Consider the following 18,211-nt stretch of genomic DNA (forward strand, 5'->3'; position numbering starts at 1 on the left):
ACAATGGAGTTATTACATTGGTCCGGGAAACTTTCAATGGGGTGGTGGTTAAACTCTGGCGTATGGGTGAAACTCTGATGGAGGGAACTCGGTCCAAACAGGAGGACGGTGAATGGATGGGTTGCATATAGCTGATTTTTCTTGCTTGGGTCTTTTTGACTCAATGTTGTATGTATGTACGCCTAAAATAGCATATACATAAATTCTCAATGCAATAAAAAATGTTGCTTGCAAATATCCCGACTTACCATTTTTTAATGAATATACCTAAAGTTTCCTCAGAATCTGCGAACATCAAATAGTCGTTATCGTTAATCAGACCCTTGCTTTCGCTAAAACGTACCTCTAACGTCAACCCCTCCATCTTCAACATTGACAACGCAAGCTCCATACTTCATACAACCACTTTCAAAATGGCAGAAGTCGATCAATTTGATAGCGCGCTGTAAGTTGTTGCTTCCTTTTTCTTAGCCCAAGATTCGAAATCTGCGAATGAAAACTCATTTACGAAACGTACCACTGATCAACCTCTACAGGGATCTCCTCCGCCGTCTCAACCCAAAACATACCACCACCCATTTAAACTCTCTTATTGACCTCGTTCCCTCCTTGACAGAAGATCTCCTAAGCTCTGTCGATCAACCTCTTACTATTTCTCGCTGTCGCAAAACTGGTCGCGATTACCTTCTCTGCGATTATAACCGTGATGGCGATAGCTATCGTTCCCCATGGAGTGGTGAATTCGAGACACCTGTAGGTGGTACAACACCTGGTGGTATTGATGATCAGGGAAACAATGATGGAGCTGGAGAAGGTGCTGTTCCTAGTGAACGGGTCAGAAAAATGGAGATTAGAGCAAATGAGGCTTTTGATGTTTACAGGGAGTTATATTATGAGGGTGGTGTTAGTAGTGTTTATTTCTGGAACTTGGATGATGGATTTGCGGGTGTGGTTTTATTGAAGAAAGGTGAGAATAATTTCTTTTGATACTTTTTGAGTCGTCATATCTGGTATATTGAGAGGTGGTCATTTATTATGGAAGCTAATTCGATATACATAGTTGCACCTTCATCGTCCAACTCCGCCGGTTCTTGGGACAGCATTCACGTCTTCGAAGCTGTTGACCGTGCTCGTACCGCCCATTACAAGCTCACATCTACCGTAATTCTTTCCCTCTCTACCAATGGCAATGAGCTCGGCGAAATGGATCTTAGCGGAAACATGACACGGCAAATTGAAGCAGATTTACCAATTCAAGATGATGCGGAACATATAGCTAATATTGGAAGACTTGTCGAGGATATGGAGTTAAAGATGAGAAATCTGTTACAAGAGGTTTATTTTGGAAAGGCAAAGGATGTAGTTGGGGATTTGAGAAGTTTGGGAAGCTTGAGTGAGGGGGCTAAAGAAAGAAAGGTTAGGGGTGAAATGTTGGATGCTATGAAGAGGTAGATAGGTAGACAAGGGGTAGATAGGTAGATAAGTGGTATATAGAGCGTTTTGGAATGGGGCAAGCTTAGATGAATGGAGTGGGATATGTGTTATGTTTGCATGAGATATGAAAATACAGGAGCATTTGATTCTTTGCTATTGAAAGCCGTATAATTGTGTTCCGTTCAATCACCTATTCTGTATACTATTATTTCTACTCGAGTTCTGTCTGCTGGTTACAATACTTGAGCTCTCACAAACACATTCATCTGGGAGATCCATGAATGAAATAAATCACGTCAAAATAATTTCCGAATGTATATTTGAATAATTGAACTGACATGAAACATTGAATGCATTTGACTATCTAACCCGAATGTAAACAATAAGTATTTGATTGTTATGTTCGAATTGGACCATTGAAGGCATTTAGAACATCCATTGTCCATAAGCTTTGTTTGGTGTGCAGCTCGTTCATCCCGTGAATTCAAAGGGTCAACCCAAACACATCCCCATTACATCGATATCAAAATCTCTCTTTTCGATTTCCAAACTTCTTGTATGTATTGGCATACATAGTTTTGAAAATCTACCCCAGAATTTTAATCATCTTTTCACCTTCTCTCACCTTCTCTCACTATTTTCTTTACATCGCTAAGGGAAGGGGGTGAGCTGCTAACCCCCTCTCTCCAAATCCCCTTCCACAATGTTAAAGAACTTCAAAATCTTTTTACAACCCGAATTTAACATATAACACCATTCATTAGGATACAACTATACAATCTAATCTGTTACAAACTCTTACTGCATGAAAGTGCCTCACATACAAAAAACTTTGGCACGCTAATTTTCTTGCCGGTGCTAAAACAGTATTGTCCTCTCCCACTCCGACACCTCAACCTCGCATCTCCACTTACACTAAATGCCACTATACCTGTTTGATCTTCGTCTTTCCGTTTTTCCCCGTCAAACACGATATATACAGAAAAGAAGCGCCTCTACCAATCAAATCGGCTCGGGCTTCTGGCGCAATGGCAACGCGTTTGACTTCGACTTCTGTTAGAAATAACAGTCTTCTCCATCAAAAGATTGCAGGTTCGATCCCTGCGAAGCTCATTCTGCTTTTGCAAGTCTGGAGGTCTAGGAGGAACGTTTTGCAGTTGAAAATGTGTAAATTAGTTGAGATTTGAGGAAGTTGTGGGAGTTTGAAGTTTTTGGTGATGAGAAGGATGGGGGTGGGTGGAACGGGATCGCGGGTTTAAAGTGGAGTTGTGGAATGGATTAGACTTGTGAATGGAATGCTTTTGATATGGAATAGTAATGATTGGAGAGGAAAATGAAAGGAAATCATCGTTTGCACTTCTGCCTTTCTAGCGAAGGGAGGTTGAGAGGGAGTATGCTATTCATATTCATATATCCTGGGAGTCGAATATTTCAAGCCTGGAGATTCTAAGGACTCAATGAAGATTCGAAAATGAATTGATGGAATTAGTTAGACATAGTGGTGGTATTTACCGTGTGGGGAGAAAGGAAGTATGTTACCGATTAGCTGTCTTTTGGGTATCTCGTTTCAGCAGAAGGGAATGAGATAGCGGTATTGTTCTAGCTGCAGACTTTTTGGATGGAATCATCGGAAGGATTTGGTGAATAGATATTGTGAGTCTATTCAATGGAAAAGGTTTTAGAAGTTCAACACCCGGTCTTGTAGGTAAGAAAAGTATGGAAGCTTTTTGACGTGTCTATTGACAGGATCAAGGAGACCTTTAGACTCTCACTTATTAGATTCTCTCTAAAGTCGTAGTTTATTTTAGAGCAGTATGTAAGTAGTCAGTGAATGTGCAAAATTAGTTTGAATGACAGAATTGATGTCGTGGAGATACAGCTCTGTACATCGGTTAAATTGTATTCGAGGCTGATCCGGTTATCTCTATGAGTACGGAAAATCCAATACCTACACTTATTAATTAGAATAATACTTTGAGGATATTATGTTATGATACCTACCTACATTGACTTGATTTTTGCCAAAAATGAATACTCATTAAATTTTGAATTCGCGATATTAATTGTCTTATTTGATTTCGCATATTGGAAAGAGTGCATATTTTCGACGTCCTAATTTTTTCGTTCTATTGAAGGTCATATCATCTGTTGGTGAATATGTCAACTTTGAGCATGATCTATGAATAATGGTCGAAAATTAAAAGTGAATATTTGTTTTCACTATTTAACGCCTTCTATATCATACCTAGGTATGGTTTTACAATACACCAGTCAAACTGGTACATTCAGAGACGATCTATAGCCGACACTGAATCAACATCAAGAGAGGGGGGAGGGATAGCCGGTATGGAAGTTAATTTAGCCTCACATTCGTAGTTCAACGTCAGTCACACTGAAATCAAATGCCTTCAAGTTTCTGGCTTCGAGTCGTTTCATGATATTCACCATACAAAATACGATACAGAATATCCAGAAGTACTTAGGTATCTACTTTTTTTAAACCCCAGATTCAAAAAGATATACACAGGGCTTCTCAAGCAACCAGATCACATCATACATATCACATCAAATCTAAGCAAATACCTCCTCCATACACACGCACCTCTTACACGCACCTCTCAGCAAAAATTTCCTCCCATCCTCTTACTCATCTCTTTACCCTCCTCCCTCGCCATCCTTACCCCTTCCTCCCTACCAACGCATAGCCCATGCGTCCAAACAAATTCTATATCCTCCAAATCCTACCCTCCGAGATAACCGCAATCGAATCGGTATCTCAAATCTGGATTTAGTATATCCGTATGCATTTTATTAGTACAGGTAGATTTACTTCCAACACTAGTGTATATGAATATGGATATCTGGGCTCTTATTGTATATCTACCGGTACATACTGCGCAGGGCACAAGCAGGGTGTCCAACAGCCCGGACTGCAGTCCAACAAAAAGTTATTAATTCCCCAAACCAATTAGAACATTCAAATCATCTGAGATGTTGAATTATTGAACTATTTTCAAACTTGTAATGGCTTTCAGACATTCAAACCCTTATGTTGTTGGACGGCAAGTCGGAATATTGGATACCCTGTGGACCAGGCAGGTAGCACAAGTTGCTCAGATTTCACGGGCTCACATAATGGATCCGCAGAGATGTGATTTAAGATATTGTACACGATCGGAAGTTCACGCTCAGGCTCAAACTCAATGCCAATTTCAGCCCCAAGCAAGATATTACCCCTCTCATTATTTTTTCATCAGGAGCTTCATGTCCGGATGGGAATACTCATTCTCCATATTGGTAATCATATGATGGGTATGGATTTGCAAGTGCGTATTCTTATCCATTGTATTCGAATATGGGATACACGTATAATATGTATCTGCTGGGGAATACGGGGCCGTGGTATTGGGGGAGGATGAGGTTGAGGAGAATGGCTATTTGTGTTTGTGGGATACACAAGATAGATATACCATAGTTTTAAAGAATTGGGGAAAATCATGGCGAGGAGACTACATGTGTGTATTGATGGGATGGTTATACCGAAGTAGCTGGGAGAGAGGGCTTTACCTCAAGGTTTAGAATGAGACGGAAGGGACGGAATAGCAACATATTTGATTAGGCAACTCTTTGACGTTACAGCGAACAAACTTGTTCTCTGAAGTCAAGCACAATGATACTGAGGTCCGGATTCTTCATCCGCAGAGTGCCTATGTCGTTTTCAATCTATGCTATTAAAGAAATAGCTCGCGAAAGAATTTCAATCGACGATTCTTCCCCTATCTTCATGCAAGGACAAATGTGGAAGCAATTAAAAATCAAAAGATGCCAATGATACCCTATGAGACTCGGGGGTCTAGTCAACATTCACACTACTTGTGGTCAAGGTATCCGTTAGTCCGGGTTGGCAGACTAGATGGAAGCTTTCAGTATTTAAACGCAAAACGCAATTCAACATTCGAAATGGAATCAACACATCAAGACATTCGAATGTTCCGATTGGATGCCGAATCCTAAAGCTTTTCATTGCCGGACTGCAATCCGAACTATTGGGAAACCCTGCTTGTGCTACGATTTGGAATTCCAAATGTCACCACCGCCCCAAAAACGACATCAAACCTCGTGTTGCAAATTTGTTCATGCATGAGTCTCAAATATAATCTCATCGTAAATGAGGTGTTGGTGTTTGTATTCCAAAGAAGGAAATCATCCCAGTTCATGCCCTCATTTACCGTGCATATCTTCTGCATTCAAAATATTCTTTCGGAAATTCTCGAATCCTTCTAGAAAAGTCGGTACTTAGGCGCCGCGACTTTAATATGCATGTGACGCTGAGCAAAAGTAGTTGCACTCAAAAAAGTTATTGTAAGAAGAAATTCGCATTTGATTTGATGGAACAGTGGTATGCAGGTGGTCGGAATAATCAAACACAACGAGAGATGAGATGACGAACCCCTTTGCAATTTCCGTTTCAGATATTTCTATGCAGGAGATGGAAGGTTGAGGAAGGTGCCAGGTGGTTTAAATGAACTGAAGATGACTTGCATACTACTTGTATGTATGCAGGTGAATGAGTTTCGAGAACTTTTCTCTTCTCGATTGTTCCTGCATGAGCCCGGCCACCGGGTGGAACTATATCCAATGAACATGATAACAATATCTGAACCTCTTGCCTTATGAATCTTGTCAAGTTATAGAGGCTCGATGCGGTGCTTGAATAACAAAAAGGTTATTGTCGGCGCTTGAAGTGTTTTTTTCTGATCGCTTTGCCAAGTACCCCGGAGTTGCGTTCGGCATTGCGGATATGAACTCTATTGTATTGCCCACCTTGAATCTTGGATCTGAACAAGAAAAGTACTATAGGAACTGCCCCTCTCGATCTATCGAATCTCACAATTGGGACCTCATTGCCTGTGCGTGCGTGATAGGTGGCCATATTGTATGGGGGAATGAGGCCTGTGCTAATTAGATTGTGTACGGATTTGGCTTTCACCATGATGTTTGCCGCGGAGGATGCCCCCCTCGGCCCCCCTATCTGTACTCGAACCCTGGCCACCGCTGACCTACTAGGCATAGGAGATTAAAGCGAAAACCCTTCTACCCATACTGTAGGCTATTCATCGGAACTGGAGGGTACAGTCAGACCTGGCTATACGGGCACGTGATATACGGGCATCCTCTTTATACAAGCATATTTTTTAGATTTCCCTAAAATTTGTATAATAAAATTGACTTGAACAGGCATTCCTTTATATAAAGGTATATGATCTTAATTTTCCTAATGTCCTTATAAAAATTGATGGTAATAGCCCAAGCTTTAACCTATCACATAATAAATTCATAAATTCATATAATATATTTAATAAAAATGAAAAGACTGAAGGTATAAAATGAAGCTAAATGCCAAGGCTGAAATTGTATATACAGGAAACCTCTATATACAGACATTTAGGCCTCGAAATTTTTAGGCCCTTATAGCCAGGTCTGACTGTAGGAATCAGAGCCTAGAGGATGCAAGGATAGATCATAGGAAAACTGGCAAAGTACCGAAGTTGGTTCGACATGATCAAATCTTGTTATTGCTGTTTTTATCTTTTTACTCGGCAGCTCAATGTAACCATAACTGTATCGAGACGGTCGAGGGGAGATTGGTACGTTCGCCCTCGATCTTCTTTCCTCTCGATGCATCACTCTCCAAGCATCTTGCCATCGTGTTTTACCATTTTAAAAGTGGCAACAAACAAATTGATGATATTTTCGGAAGACAACTGTTCCTAATGAGATCCACCCATCTAATCAGTCAGGTGGTTGAAATCAAATCAATGGAGTGATTTTTGGGTGCAGTAAAGAGTAAAGAGTAGGGGTCGGTCAAGCAGGGTCTTAATAGTTTGGTAGACTAAAAGTGGTAACATCCGCAGGAAGCGGCAACTAAAAATTGAAATTGACAGGCACAAGAACAAGAACAAGGGCTGGAAAGGGTAAAACAGTTGAACTACTCTGAAACCCGTATAGTGTGCTCACTAACAAGGAAGATTAGACAGGAATTTCGGGACCCCATTAACCTACATGATCTCTAATAGGAAATCCTCTAATCTTCCAATCGTCTAAATCTTCTAGAAGAACCTGCAATGGAACTCTGGAGGCATGTCGGGCTGAGATCCTAGAACGTTGTACAGTGCAGTGTATACAGATATGTAATCACATCGTCTAATTGCAGTCTACTTGCATGTGTGAACTAATAAGAGTCAAGTAGAGTCAAGTAGAGTCAGTAGAGTCAAGTAGAGTAGAGCAGAGCATCAAAGATTCCAAGATTCAGAAACATCAAACTACCTAGCTGAACCAGAAACATATGATACGCAATGCGTGGCGCGTTGTGAATGAAGAAACCCTGAAGTATCAAGATATAGCAATCAAAATGAGTTCAGTCCTTTTGACTCTTTTCTAACCATCCTCAAGCCATCTTCCGAGAACACTCTTGCCTGATATAAAGTACATATACGGGGATACAAATGAGGATCATCCAGTTGTAGCCAATTAATCTTTGAAGAAATCCACCTTTAAGCTTTTAATAATTTTGACATGTTCCATAAATAAGGAAGATCATAGAGGTATGTTCCTGTACAGAGTACTCGTATCTAACTCCATCTCCATCTTCTAACATGCAAGCACGTAAACGTTCGGTTATTCGCCATCTCTTCCATCTATGATCCATTCCATCCCATCATTCAAAAAAATTCATCATTTCATCACATCACATCGAGTAGCTCCTGCAGAAGGAGACCTTGGAGACACAGGGTGTATTAGAGTGCCCAAGTTAAATCCCAATTGCGGGACTACCCATCCTTTAGCCATTGCATCGAAACACACACACACACACATATACTTACATACTGACTTCCATATACGTTTCATGAACTTCCGAGATCAAGGCTTCTCGCATCTCATAGTAAGTACATACTACCCACATAGTATGATAGTACTATCACATTGGTTTTACCTTATATTCTACTACCGATGCAAATCGATCAATATATGCCACTTGATCGTTGACAAGAAGGGATAGACTCCCTTCCCCAGCTCCAAAAGAACGCTCTTAAACTTGCCATATCTGTGGTAATCTGTTCTGCATCTCAATATGTCGTGTATATCTTCAGATCGCAATACTTGATTCATCTATTTTCTATAAATTCCTTTTCTTGTGGCGTACATGTTGTCTTAGATTATATGACTAGGTAGTATGTACGGTTTTACACTACTCATGAATTCCTCCTTCCTGATTCGTAGATTTTCACTTGGTTTCTGCTCTGCCGCTCTGCCCGCATACATATCCATTTCGTAGCTGACGATCCTTCAGAAAATGAGATAGAAATACTCCGGCTTCGTGTATTGTGGTTCATAATCCAAGGTGCCCTAGAATTTTATTACCTTATTCCTTTATTCACTACTATGTTATTGATCTAAAGTATGCATAGGTAATATCAAGGTGTCTAGATAGCTATCTAGGAAGAGACGGAGAAGCAAAAGGGAGGATATGGAAGAAATGAGAGGAGTGAGAGGAATGAGAGTGATGAGAGAAGTTGAGAGAGTAGAGCAACCCCCTATCATAGACATATTGTAATTAGACACCCGCGTATTTCTTCACCAAAAAGGCAAAAAAAAGGGTCCAAGGGACCTCAGATGTTGACCTCACGACTAGATGGGTATACTACTCCGTATACCTACTATTAACGAGGACCTACTTTTGATAAAGATACTTGTCCCTAACGTGTAAAGAAAAAGAATGCATCTCTTCGTACTATGTACGTAGGTAGTATCTAATTCTCATCTCCAGTTTTCTGCACATACACACGTAGGATATGGTATATACTCCGTACACAAAACGAGGACCACCTAGACCACACACACCATCAAAATGAGACAAGGGAAAGATTCCCTCCACTCCCCCCCCCCTCGCCGCACACATACAGATTAGATTGACCTTACCCAAAGCCCTACCGCATACCGACTTTCTAAATGAATTATATTTCTTGAAATCTTCTTGGAATGCTCCATCTACAGACAAACTTTGATATTTCTTTAATTTAAGAACACGGGAAATCCATCCTCTTGGTGTCCATCATTCTATCACATCTCCATATTAAATACTTCTGAAGGATAACCACAGACCACAAGAAGACCATAATACCTCGTTCTTCAATAATATCTTCAAACCTTCATCCACAAATCCACACCTCATCCTTTCTGCGCAACAAACCTTTTTTCGTTGTCCCAAGATCTTCTCCCGAAAACCGTCAAAAGTCAAACACCAACACCAGGCGAGATATACACAAACATGGCGGAGAAGCCAGCGGTTCTCATCATCGGAGGTCTCGGATACATAGGACGATTCCTCGCATTACACATTCATAAAAACAATCTAGCATCTGAAGTTCGGATTGTGGATAAAGTGCTACCGCAGCTAGCATGGCTGGCACCAGAGTTTGCGGATGCTTGTTCGAATGATAAATTCATGCAAGCGGATGCCAGTAAAGAGCGTATGTTCATACTTCTGTAATCCTTCTATCCCGTCTGTCCATTGGTCTAACATTTCACGTCCTCTCTAGAATCGCTACCGAGAATCTTCGATCGCGCGAATGGGAAACAATGGGATTACGTCTTCAACTGTGGAGGAGAGACAAGATATTCACAAGAAGATGAGGTCTACAAGGTTCGCTCGCTGGCGCTGAGTATTGCGGTTGGAAAAGAAGCTGCGAAGAGGGGTGTCAAAGCTTTCGTAGAACTGAGTACAGGAATGGTATATAAATCAGATTCGACACCAAGTAAAGAAGGGGACAAATTGAAGCCTTGGAGTAAGATCGCGACTTTTAAACTACAGGCCGAAGAGGCACTGGCTAAGATTGAGGGGTAAGTTTAAATTTCTTATCTGCGACTTTGCATGGCTGAAAGGGACACATGAGGGGTGCCCAGAGAGGCCTTATGTTCTCCTTGCTTCCTTTCATAACTAACCAACCATCTTCATTTAGATTAAACCTCATTATTGTTCGTTTGGCACACGTATACGGCGACTATGCTTCTCAATTCGTTTCTACTGCCCTCACAATGGCACGCATCTATCAACATCTTGACGAAGAAATGAAATTTCTGTGGACGAAGGATTTGCGCGTGAATACAGTAAACATAAATGATACTTGCAGAGCGCTTTGGGCGGTCGCAGAATGGTATGCCGTCTCTGAGAAGCCAAACTGGGACGTCAAATCTATGGGCAATATTCCTACTTTTAATGTTGTGGACAAGGGGGAAACATCTCAAAAAACCATGGCCGAACTCATTGGTCAGATCTTTGGCATCAAAACTGGGTTCCAAGGACAACTCGTTAGCACTTTCGCAAAGATGAATTTGGATAGTGTTGTGGATGATATCAACGAAGAGGTCCTTGGTCCCTGGGCTGATCTTCTCGAGGAAGCGGGCATCACACGACCAGGCCCTCTTACACCATTCATGGAGAAGGAATTGTTGAAGGATACCGATTTGAGCATGGACGGGAGCAGAATTGAGAAGGTAGTCGGGTTCAAGTATGAACACCCAAAAATTACAAAGGAATTGTTGCAGGGTATGATCGATAGTTATATCCGAATAGGCTGGTGGCCTGTTGCAAAATAGACACTCTACCTTCTCCTTCTCCTCACCCTCATTTTTCCATCTTTTCATCCTTCCTGTTCCGTTTTTCACAGGAAAATAAGATAGGGGAAAGAAAAAGGGTTAGACATACAACACCCACATCATTGTCAAATACGAACCCTATCCCGGAACACCTCTGCTACTTAAACAGCACTCCTCTATCACCCAAATCCTTGAAACGAAGTAACGATAAACGAGCAACGGACGCATGCGAAAACATACCCACGAAAAGTCAAAGTTAACAGATTACTTCATACCCATTGTTCTATGTATTCCTGCTCTCTTGTTTCCTGCGCCCGCCTGCCTTGTTGTCTCCCTTTGCCTTCATTTGATGGCGAATGGAAAAAGGTTATTCGACATTGATACCATCTTTGCATTTTCCTTGCGTTGTCTTTCTTCTTAGCTTTACTTTGATTCATTTCATTTTTTCTTTCATCTCGATTCATTTACTTGATTTTTTTCAAATCTATTCAATTCTAGAAAGTAGGACAGAGGAGAAAGATCACCTGTATCTGTACGTACTTATTATTCATTCGTGTATATGTATACCAAAATATTTTACAGACAGCTCTTTTAGCACAGAATCTTGTGCATTCGACTATCAAAACCCTTCTTAGCGAATATGAAGAATATGAAGGAGGTATCCTATCTACTCTTTGCATGAATTTGTTTGTTTTTCCCCGGCCTACTTATTTCTTCCCCTTCGCTTCTCTTCTGATACTCGTCTCTTCGCATGACCGAACACATCATACACAGTACATCACAATTCATCACAATTCATTCACTCACGTTTTCCGATTCGATTCGCGCTGATGTAATGCAGGAAGTCCAAAGGAAGTGAATACGCAAATTCATTCACTGATTTCTTGCACATTTCCTTTTTGACTGATTGTCTGTCTGCCTACATCCTGTCTGCTATCTTTATCTTATCTCCATCTCTATCTCTCTCTCGTTTTGTAACGTTGGGTTAAAGTATCAAATATCATAGCCCCAATAAAGTCCACGGGCGCAAAAGCATCCGAAGATGGACGATGGGAATGAAAGGAGAATATAAGGAGACTGTGTATTAATTGGAAGTGTAGGGTTTATCTTAATAGACGAAAAAGTAAATCGGATGGATATATTGTGGAGAAGAACAAGAGGATTGGATGAGATAGGAAGAGACGAGGAGAGAAAAGACAAGGAGAGATATGCATGACATACCTCCTACCTGCATACATCCTCTTCGAGCATTAAGAAACATCATAAGAGAAATAAATACACGCAATTAGAAAAACATACAAATTGCCAACGCGGCGTCGGCTGTCTCCTTGGTATACGACTTCCTTTCTCTATTTATGGTATCCGTCAGTCATTCAAGGGTTTACTTATCCCTTCTCCTCCCCCTTCTAGTTCCTCGCTCCTTGAAGTTCCACTTGAATCCACACTCTGCACTCTTATTCTTTCGTTTTAATACCTATGCGTCTTCAAGCTCTCGAATACCTACGACTTCATCTCACCGTGCATATGCACAGTATCAAACTAAACTCATTAAAATGCATCATCGTTTCATTTCATTTCCCCTCAAAATGGTCAGGCACTCGACTATAAATCACTACCAGTCCAATCAAATTCCTAGTCAAATTCTCATTCATTCATTCATTCATTCATTCATTCATTCATTTATTCATTCTGTTTAAAACGCCACTTGTATCATGCCATATCTTCATCTTCCATCTCCATCTTCTTAATCCAAATCCAAACCCAAATCCAAATTTAAAATTACGCATCCCATCCAACAACCTACAAGTACGAAAGATGGTGTTAACGACACGCATATCACCCTTAAAATCCCTCGCAATATACCTAGAAATTTCTCCAGCTACCCAAAAACTCAAACTTGAATCGCTAAGCCATCGCTAAAATCACGTCATGTATCATTTCTCCGTCTTCCTTCTCTCTCATCATCATAAGGACTAATTTCTCTATTGTCCCTTCCTCTCTCATCTTCACCGATACTCTCTGATGAACTACGCTCTCCACTCGTAATCTCGGCATCCTTAATTCTAAAGCCCTCAATAATTTCCGCCAGCCTTGCACCTTCTTCTTTGCCCCTTTCTACGTTAACAAAATAGATCAATGGAGCGGGCAATCCAACTAGAACCGCCAAAAACCAAAAGGCTGGTCTAATTTCCCCCGTTCCATCGACAATTGCTCCAACAATTGCAGGACCAAACACACTAGATCCTTTATCTGTAATAGCGTATAGAGCATAGAATGCTGCTTCGGATCCCGGGGGAATGAGCTCACCAAAGAGGGAGCGACAATAACTACTTAAGCCACCGAGGACAAAACCGTAAATGAATCCGAGAGGATACATTTCCCAAGGTTGTTGGAGACCGATGACGTTCCATCGTTTGACAATGGGGAGAAACCCCAAGAGGCCGTACAAGGGGATCAACTCGAATATGCATATACATGCGAGGATCGTTTGATGGGGTTTCAGTTTGAGAGCGCGGGAAATAGCCGCCCATGAGAATGCACCTAGGACGCCTGCTGTAGTCGCGATGACGTTAATGAGACCAAGTGCTTCGGGTGCCATGCGAAGTTGGGTTTTGGCATAGAGAACTGCTGTTCCTGAAACAGTTGCAATGGCATCGGAGAGGAGGAACCACGCTGCCAAGAAAAGGGTTATATCTTTTAATCGTCGAGCGAGTTTTACGGTGCGGAAGAGAGATGACCAAGCGTAGATAGTATAAGCCCACCAACTTCTTGAACCCTTTGAATTCCCATTACCCGTGGGTGGTAATGGTGGTCCTGGTCTAGGTCGAAGCCATAACGCGGCAGGAATCGTGAACAGGAACCACCATAATCCTATGAAAAATAATACGAGTCGTAGGGAGAAGGTTGTACCTTTGAGCAACCATATAATGATAATGGATACGCATTGGAGAAAGAGACCGGCACTATAGCCGATTCCTATACCAGTCGAAGAAATTTGGGTAGACAATTGAAGCTCAATCGAAGTGGAATTCGTAGATGGCGATAAAGGTTCCGTTACGTCAGGAGCTTCCGAAGGGGCCCTATTGTGTGATAGGAGTGCACTTCTTTCATCATATACCTCAGGCTCAGCCTCACTCAGGGAGTGTTCTGGAGGATATTCATCGACAAAACTAGGATGCAACTCTGGTGAAAAGTCCGGCGTGCCATATTGAGTTTTCGGATGATGTCGAACAAGTAGGGGGAGGAATGAATTTAACAGCACAAAACTTGCCCCAAAGCAGGTATTTGATATAATTGCCCAGAGAGCCCCTAACAAGTAAACTTTCGGGACAACTGTTAGAAACAACATAGTCGTTATAGATCCGGCGAATGCAAACAATAACAGCAGTCGTTTACGATAATTCCCATGATCTGCAGCACAGCTAATCGAAACTACCAATATCGCTTGGAAGAGAACACTGAGAGAGAAGCTGTACATAGCAAAACTAGCAGTATTTATCTGTAGTCCGCCAAGATAAATCACACATTGTGAATCTTTTGCATTTCCTGGATGTAAACCAGGTGGTAGATGTGTAGAGCTCGAACCGCATGGTTGTGTTGGATCTGAAAGTAGGACTCCATTCTCTCTTGCCAATTGTTCCAAAGTAATCGGGATGAAGGATCCTGAAACATATCTGTTAGCCTGGGGAAGTACGTTTTATAATAAGCTTAAAACCTAAACTTTTGTAATGAAATTCGAATATTTGAAGGTACAATGCCGTCATTGATAAGTTCAAAAGGCAAGGCTGACAATGCTGCCCCCTTAACCTCGATGGATAGGTCTCATCGAATTGCAAACAACTTGACCATTTTGCTTCAATAACCCAGGTGCAAGATCAAAGAAAAATACCTCAGACGTACCAATACCACAAATGACGAAAACCTCTGCAGCAAATCCGTAGGCGTACCATCCCGACAACTCTTTCCGACTCGTCAATCGTGTATCCTCACCCGCATACTGGGCAGGAACATCTCTATGTGCAGAACCAATATCGGGGCCCATACTATCGTGATCAGCGGAACTCGATCTCTCGTCATCTGCTTCAAAAGATGAAGAATAAGATCTGTAGGATATTTTTGTACTATTTGAAGGAGCGCGTTCTGGTTCGGGGCGAAGCTGGGGTTCGCTGATGCGAGGGACCATTGCGCGCTGGATAAGGTAATTTGGGGGACCAGTTAATAGCGATAGGCGTTTAGAACATCATGCTAACCGGACTAATATCTGAAATGTTTGAGATGATTTTGAACATCTTCCTTTGTTTAAAGGAAAACTAGGTACTGGAAATGATGAAATAAATAAAAGTTAGCAAATAATGTAATGTATGAATAAGAGAGAGAGAGAGAAAAAGAATGAGAAGAACAGAAGAAAGATTTTTATCCCAAGAATCTTCTTACCTACTTACATACATACATATATGATGCATTAATGAAAATGGAGGTGAAGGTAAAATAAAGGAAAAGGTTAGCTATTCATAATAAGATGATACCCGTACCGCACATCTTCTCGAGACCAGCACAAGTGACGAGATAGACGCTTTAACCTGGGTGGAAATAAAACAGGGGCATTCGGCATTTGAGCAGAGCACCACTTTTCAACATCTTTTGAATCAAGTGAGCTCATATGAATGGAGCGGCGAAGGAGAAGAGGGAGGGGAGGACAAAGAAAGGAAAGAGAGGTGTAAAGTTGTAAGTGGGAGAGGGAGAGAAGAGGGAGAGGAAGAGGAAGAGGAAGAGGAAGAAGAGAGGAGGATGGAAGGAAAATGGAGAGTATGAGAGAGAGTATGAGAGTATGAGAATATGAGAGTATAAGAATGAGGAATGACGGCTGCCCACCCATCTATCTGAAGACCTCTTGGATACCTACCTAGGTACCTACCATATTTGCTTGACCAGTTGAATACACAACCGTATCTTAAAGATTGTCTTCTCATTCATCATGAATAGCTGTTGTCATCTGTGACATGCAAACAAGACAAGAAGGGTAAGAAGGGTTCAAGACAACGAACAATTCTTTGGATTTGTATATATTTATATATTTATATGGAGTAAAAGTAACCAGCACAGCAACAGCAACAGCAAACCGAAGAGAAGCAAAGCAGCACATCCGTAATTACGACCAGGTACGGTACCCAGTACTCTCTCTTGACACCACACCCACTGCACCAGAAAGACTTCCACCTCCAGCTTCCAAGGGGTTTCTTATCGTTTATCTTTTCTCGCTCTCTCTGCCCTTCCCTCCCCTTCCCTCAAAGCTTTTCTTTCTTCCCTCCCTCCTCTCGACAATCATTGCTCTTTCCCTTCCCTCTCACCCAGAACACCGGTAATCTACCGATCAGAGCAGTACCTAATCGATGATCACATGGACATTGATATCGGCTTTCCAGTTTAATTCACGAGTGCCCAACTTGGTCTAGTCGATCCCGTCCGCAATTCCAGGCAAGCCAGCCGGATTGTTTGATTGTTTCTTTGATTTCATACAGTGGATTGAAGGGGACGATTGATTTTAAAGAAAATTAAAGACTTCTTATTCAACCACAAATAATCCTCCTCAAAATCCTTCTTCAAAATCAATCGCATATCAAGATATCATCCATTCGACCCTTCCAAATTACTAAGATTCCAACAAAACTCGAGTCGTACCCATAAAAGAGACCCAGCCATCCTTTCATGCAAGGTCGCGCTGTGCGTTTCCAACCCTACAAAGAGCTATCGATAATTGTCACCACATCTAAGATACTGAATTCGAGCTTCGACGGCTAGGAAGAGCTCGTAAGGCTTATTGCGCACATGTTCCTAGATTCCCCGAGGTAGCGCATGCGACTTTGCTCCTACGGCCCCTCTCCAAAGTCCCGAATATTCAAATTCTGTGTCGACAGCCAAGATAGAGTCGATAAATCGTATAAAGGTCGAAGAGGGGGCTGCTGTGGGCGTACCGCAAGGAGGAGGAGGTCTGGTAGGTCAGCAAGGGCGAGATAATATGCCCGGCGTCATCATGGATAGTGCGAGTAGGAACGGGTCGCATACCAACCACGACAGAGATCGACAGTTCAATGGTTCCAATGGTGAAGCAAAGGCTTCCGAGAAGGGACGAGATAAAAGTCAGGCACGATCCGAGCCTCAACAGAGTATGACGCCGATCAGTCCAGCGGTTCGTAATGGGATAAATGGCAACTCTACGGATGGCCCAGCGCACCAACAGAACTCCGGAGGGGAACCAATTCCAAAGGACATTCTCGATCGTATACACGACCTTCCACCTGAAGTCGAACATATCACATCGAACTTCTTACCTCTAACAGAACTGCTGAATCGATTAGCACAATCTACGCATAACGACTTGAGGCAGGAGATCATGAAGTTGGCGAATATGCCAATACCCCAGTCAGCGATCAATACGAGCTCGCCCCATATCACCAAAGAAGATGATACCTCCAACGATAATGTGAACAAGAAGGTAAGCTTGCTCAATTTTGCCCAAACTCAACATAGTCGTTGGGTCAAGCAACTGGTTCTACTAAATTGGAGTCGAAACGCCGAAGAAGTGAGCAAAATCATCGACTTGAACATCCATTTATGCCAGAAACGAGGATTATACCAGTATATCCTACACCATATGAGTGAAGTCAAAAGGAAGCTATGCGACGTTGATTCACCTAGGCCCGATTTAAAAACTGCAGTAGAAGTTTTGTCAACTGGGAAAGCCAATTGGATGCCAGACGTAAGTCTCTTTGCTCAGGTTTTGGGATTATTCCTAACATTTACTAGCTGGATACATTGCGCCGCCTCCAATGAGTCCCAAAGAGATACTCAAATCCCTGGAAAAACTCAATACTTTACTATCCATCCGTTTGAATCTACACGAGTACGACAACATCCCCTTACAATTTAAGAACTATACGATAAATGTCTGTCGCGTGACCTTCAAAGTAGCCGGGAGTTTGAAATCGACTTGACAGTTGCAGATGAGAACCAGGAGTTGCAGTTCTGGTTCATTGACTTTCGATTTTTATTTTCCCCCTCTCTTAGCGAATTACCCACCCCGCATCAATATCACATAGAGAGTAAAGTCAATGCAGCACTA

General features: G+C 41.8%; 4 protein-coding genes across 4 annotated transcripts; 3 read left to right on the forward strand and 1 right to left on the reverse strand.

Moving 5' to 3' along the window:
• Positions 1-413: 413 nt before the first annotated feature.
• EAF02_003875 (uncharacterized protein) lies at positions 414-1,452 on the forward strand (the record flags this gene model as incomplete). Its single annotated transcript, XM_038899923.1, has 3 exons — positions 414-445; positions 537-967; positions 1,061-1,452. The coding sequence occupies 3 exons, from the start codon at positions 414-416 to the stop codon at positions 1,450-1,452; spliced, it is 855 nt and encodes a 284-aa protein (XP_038760850.1).
• Positions 1,453-9,763: 8,311 nt separating this feature from the next.
• On the forward strand, positions 9,764-11,091 carry EAF02_003876 (uncharacterized protein; the record flags this gene model as incomplete). Its single annotated transcript, XM_038899924.1, has 3 exons — positions 9,764-9,965; positions 10,035-10,335; positions 10,455-11,091. 3 exons carry the CDS (start codon positions 9,764-9,766, stop codon positions 11,089-11,091), a joined length of 1,140 nt encoding a protein of 379 aa, XP_038760851.1.
• A 1,927-nt stretch (positions 11,092-13,018) lies between these two features.
• Positions 13,019-15,274, reverse strand: EAF02_003877 (uncharacterized protein; the record flags this gene model as incomplete). Its single annotated transcript, XM_038899925.1, has 2 exons — positions 13,019-14,754; positions 14,992-15,274. The coding sequence occupies 2 exons, from the start codon at positions 15,272-15,274 to the stop codon at positions 13,019-13,021; spliced, it is 2,019 nt and encodes a 672-aa protein (XP_038760852.1).
• A 1,848-nt stretch (positions 15,275-17,122) lies between these two features.
• Positions 17,123-18,019, forward strand: EAF02_003878 (uncharacterized protein; the record flags this gene model as incomplete). Its single annotated transcript, XM_038899926.1, has 1 exon — positions 17,123-18,019. One exon carries the CDS (start codon positions 17,123-17,125, stop codon positions 18,017-18,019), a length of 897 nt encoding a protein of 298 aa, XP_038760853.1.
• Positions 18,020-18,211: the final 192 nt, after the last annotated feature.

This window comes from Botrytis sinoallii (assembly GCF_014898435.1).
Source record: "Botrytis sinoallii strain Bc 23 chromosome Unknown BSIN_005, whole genome shotgun sequence".
Taxonomy (NCBI): Eukaryota; Fungi; Ascomycota; class Leotiomycetes; order Helotiales; family Sclerotiniaceae; genus Botrytis; species Botrytis sinoallii.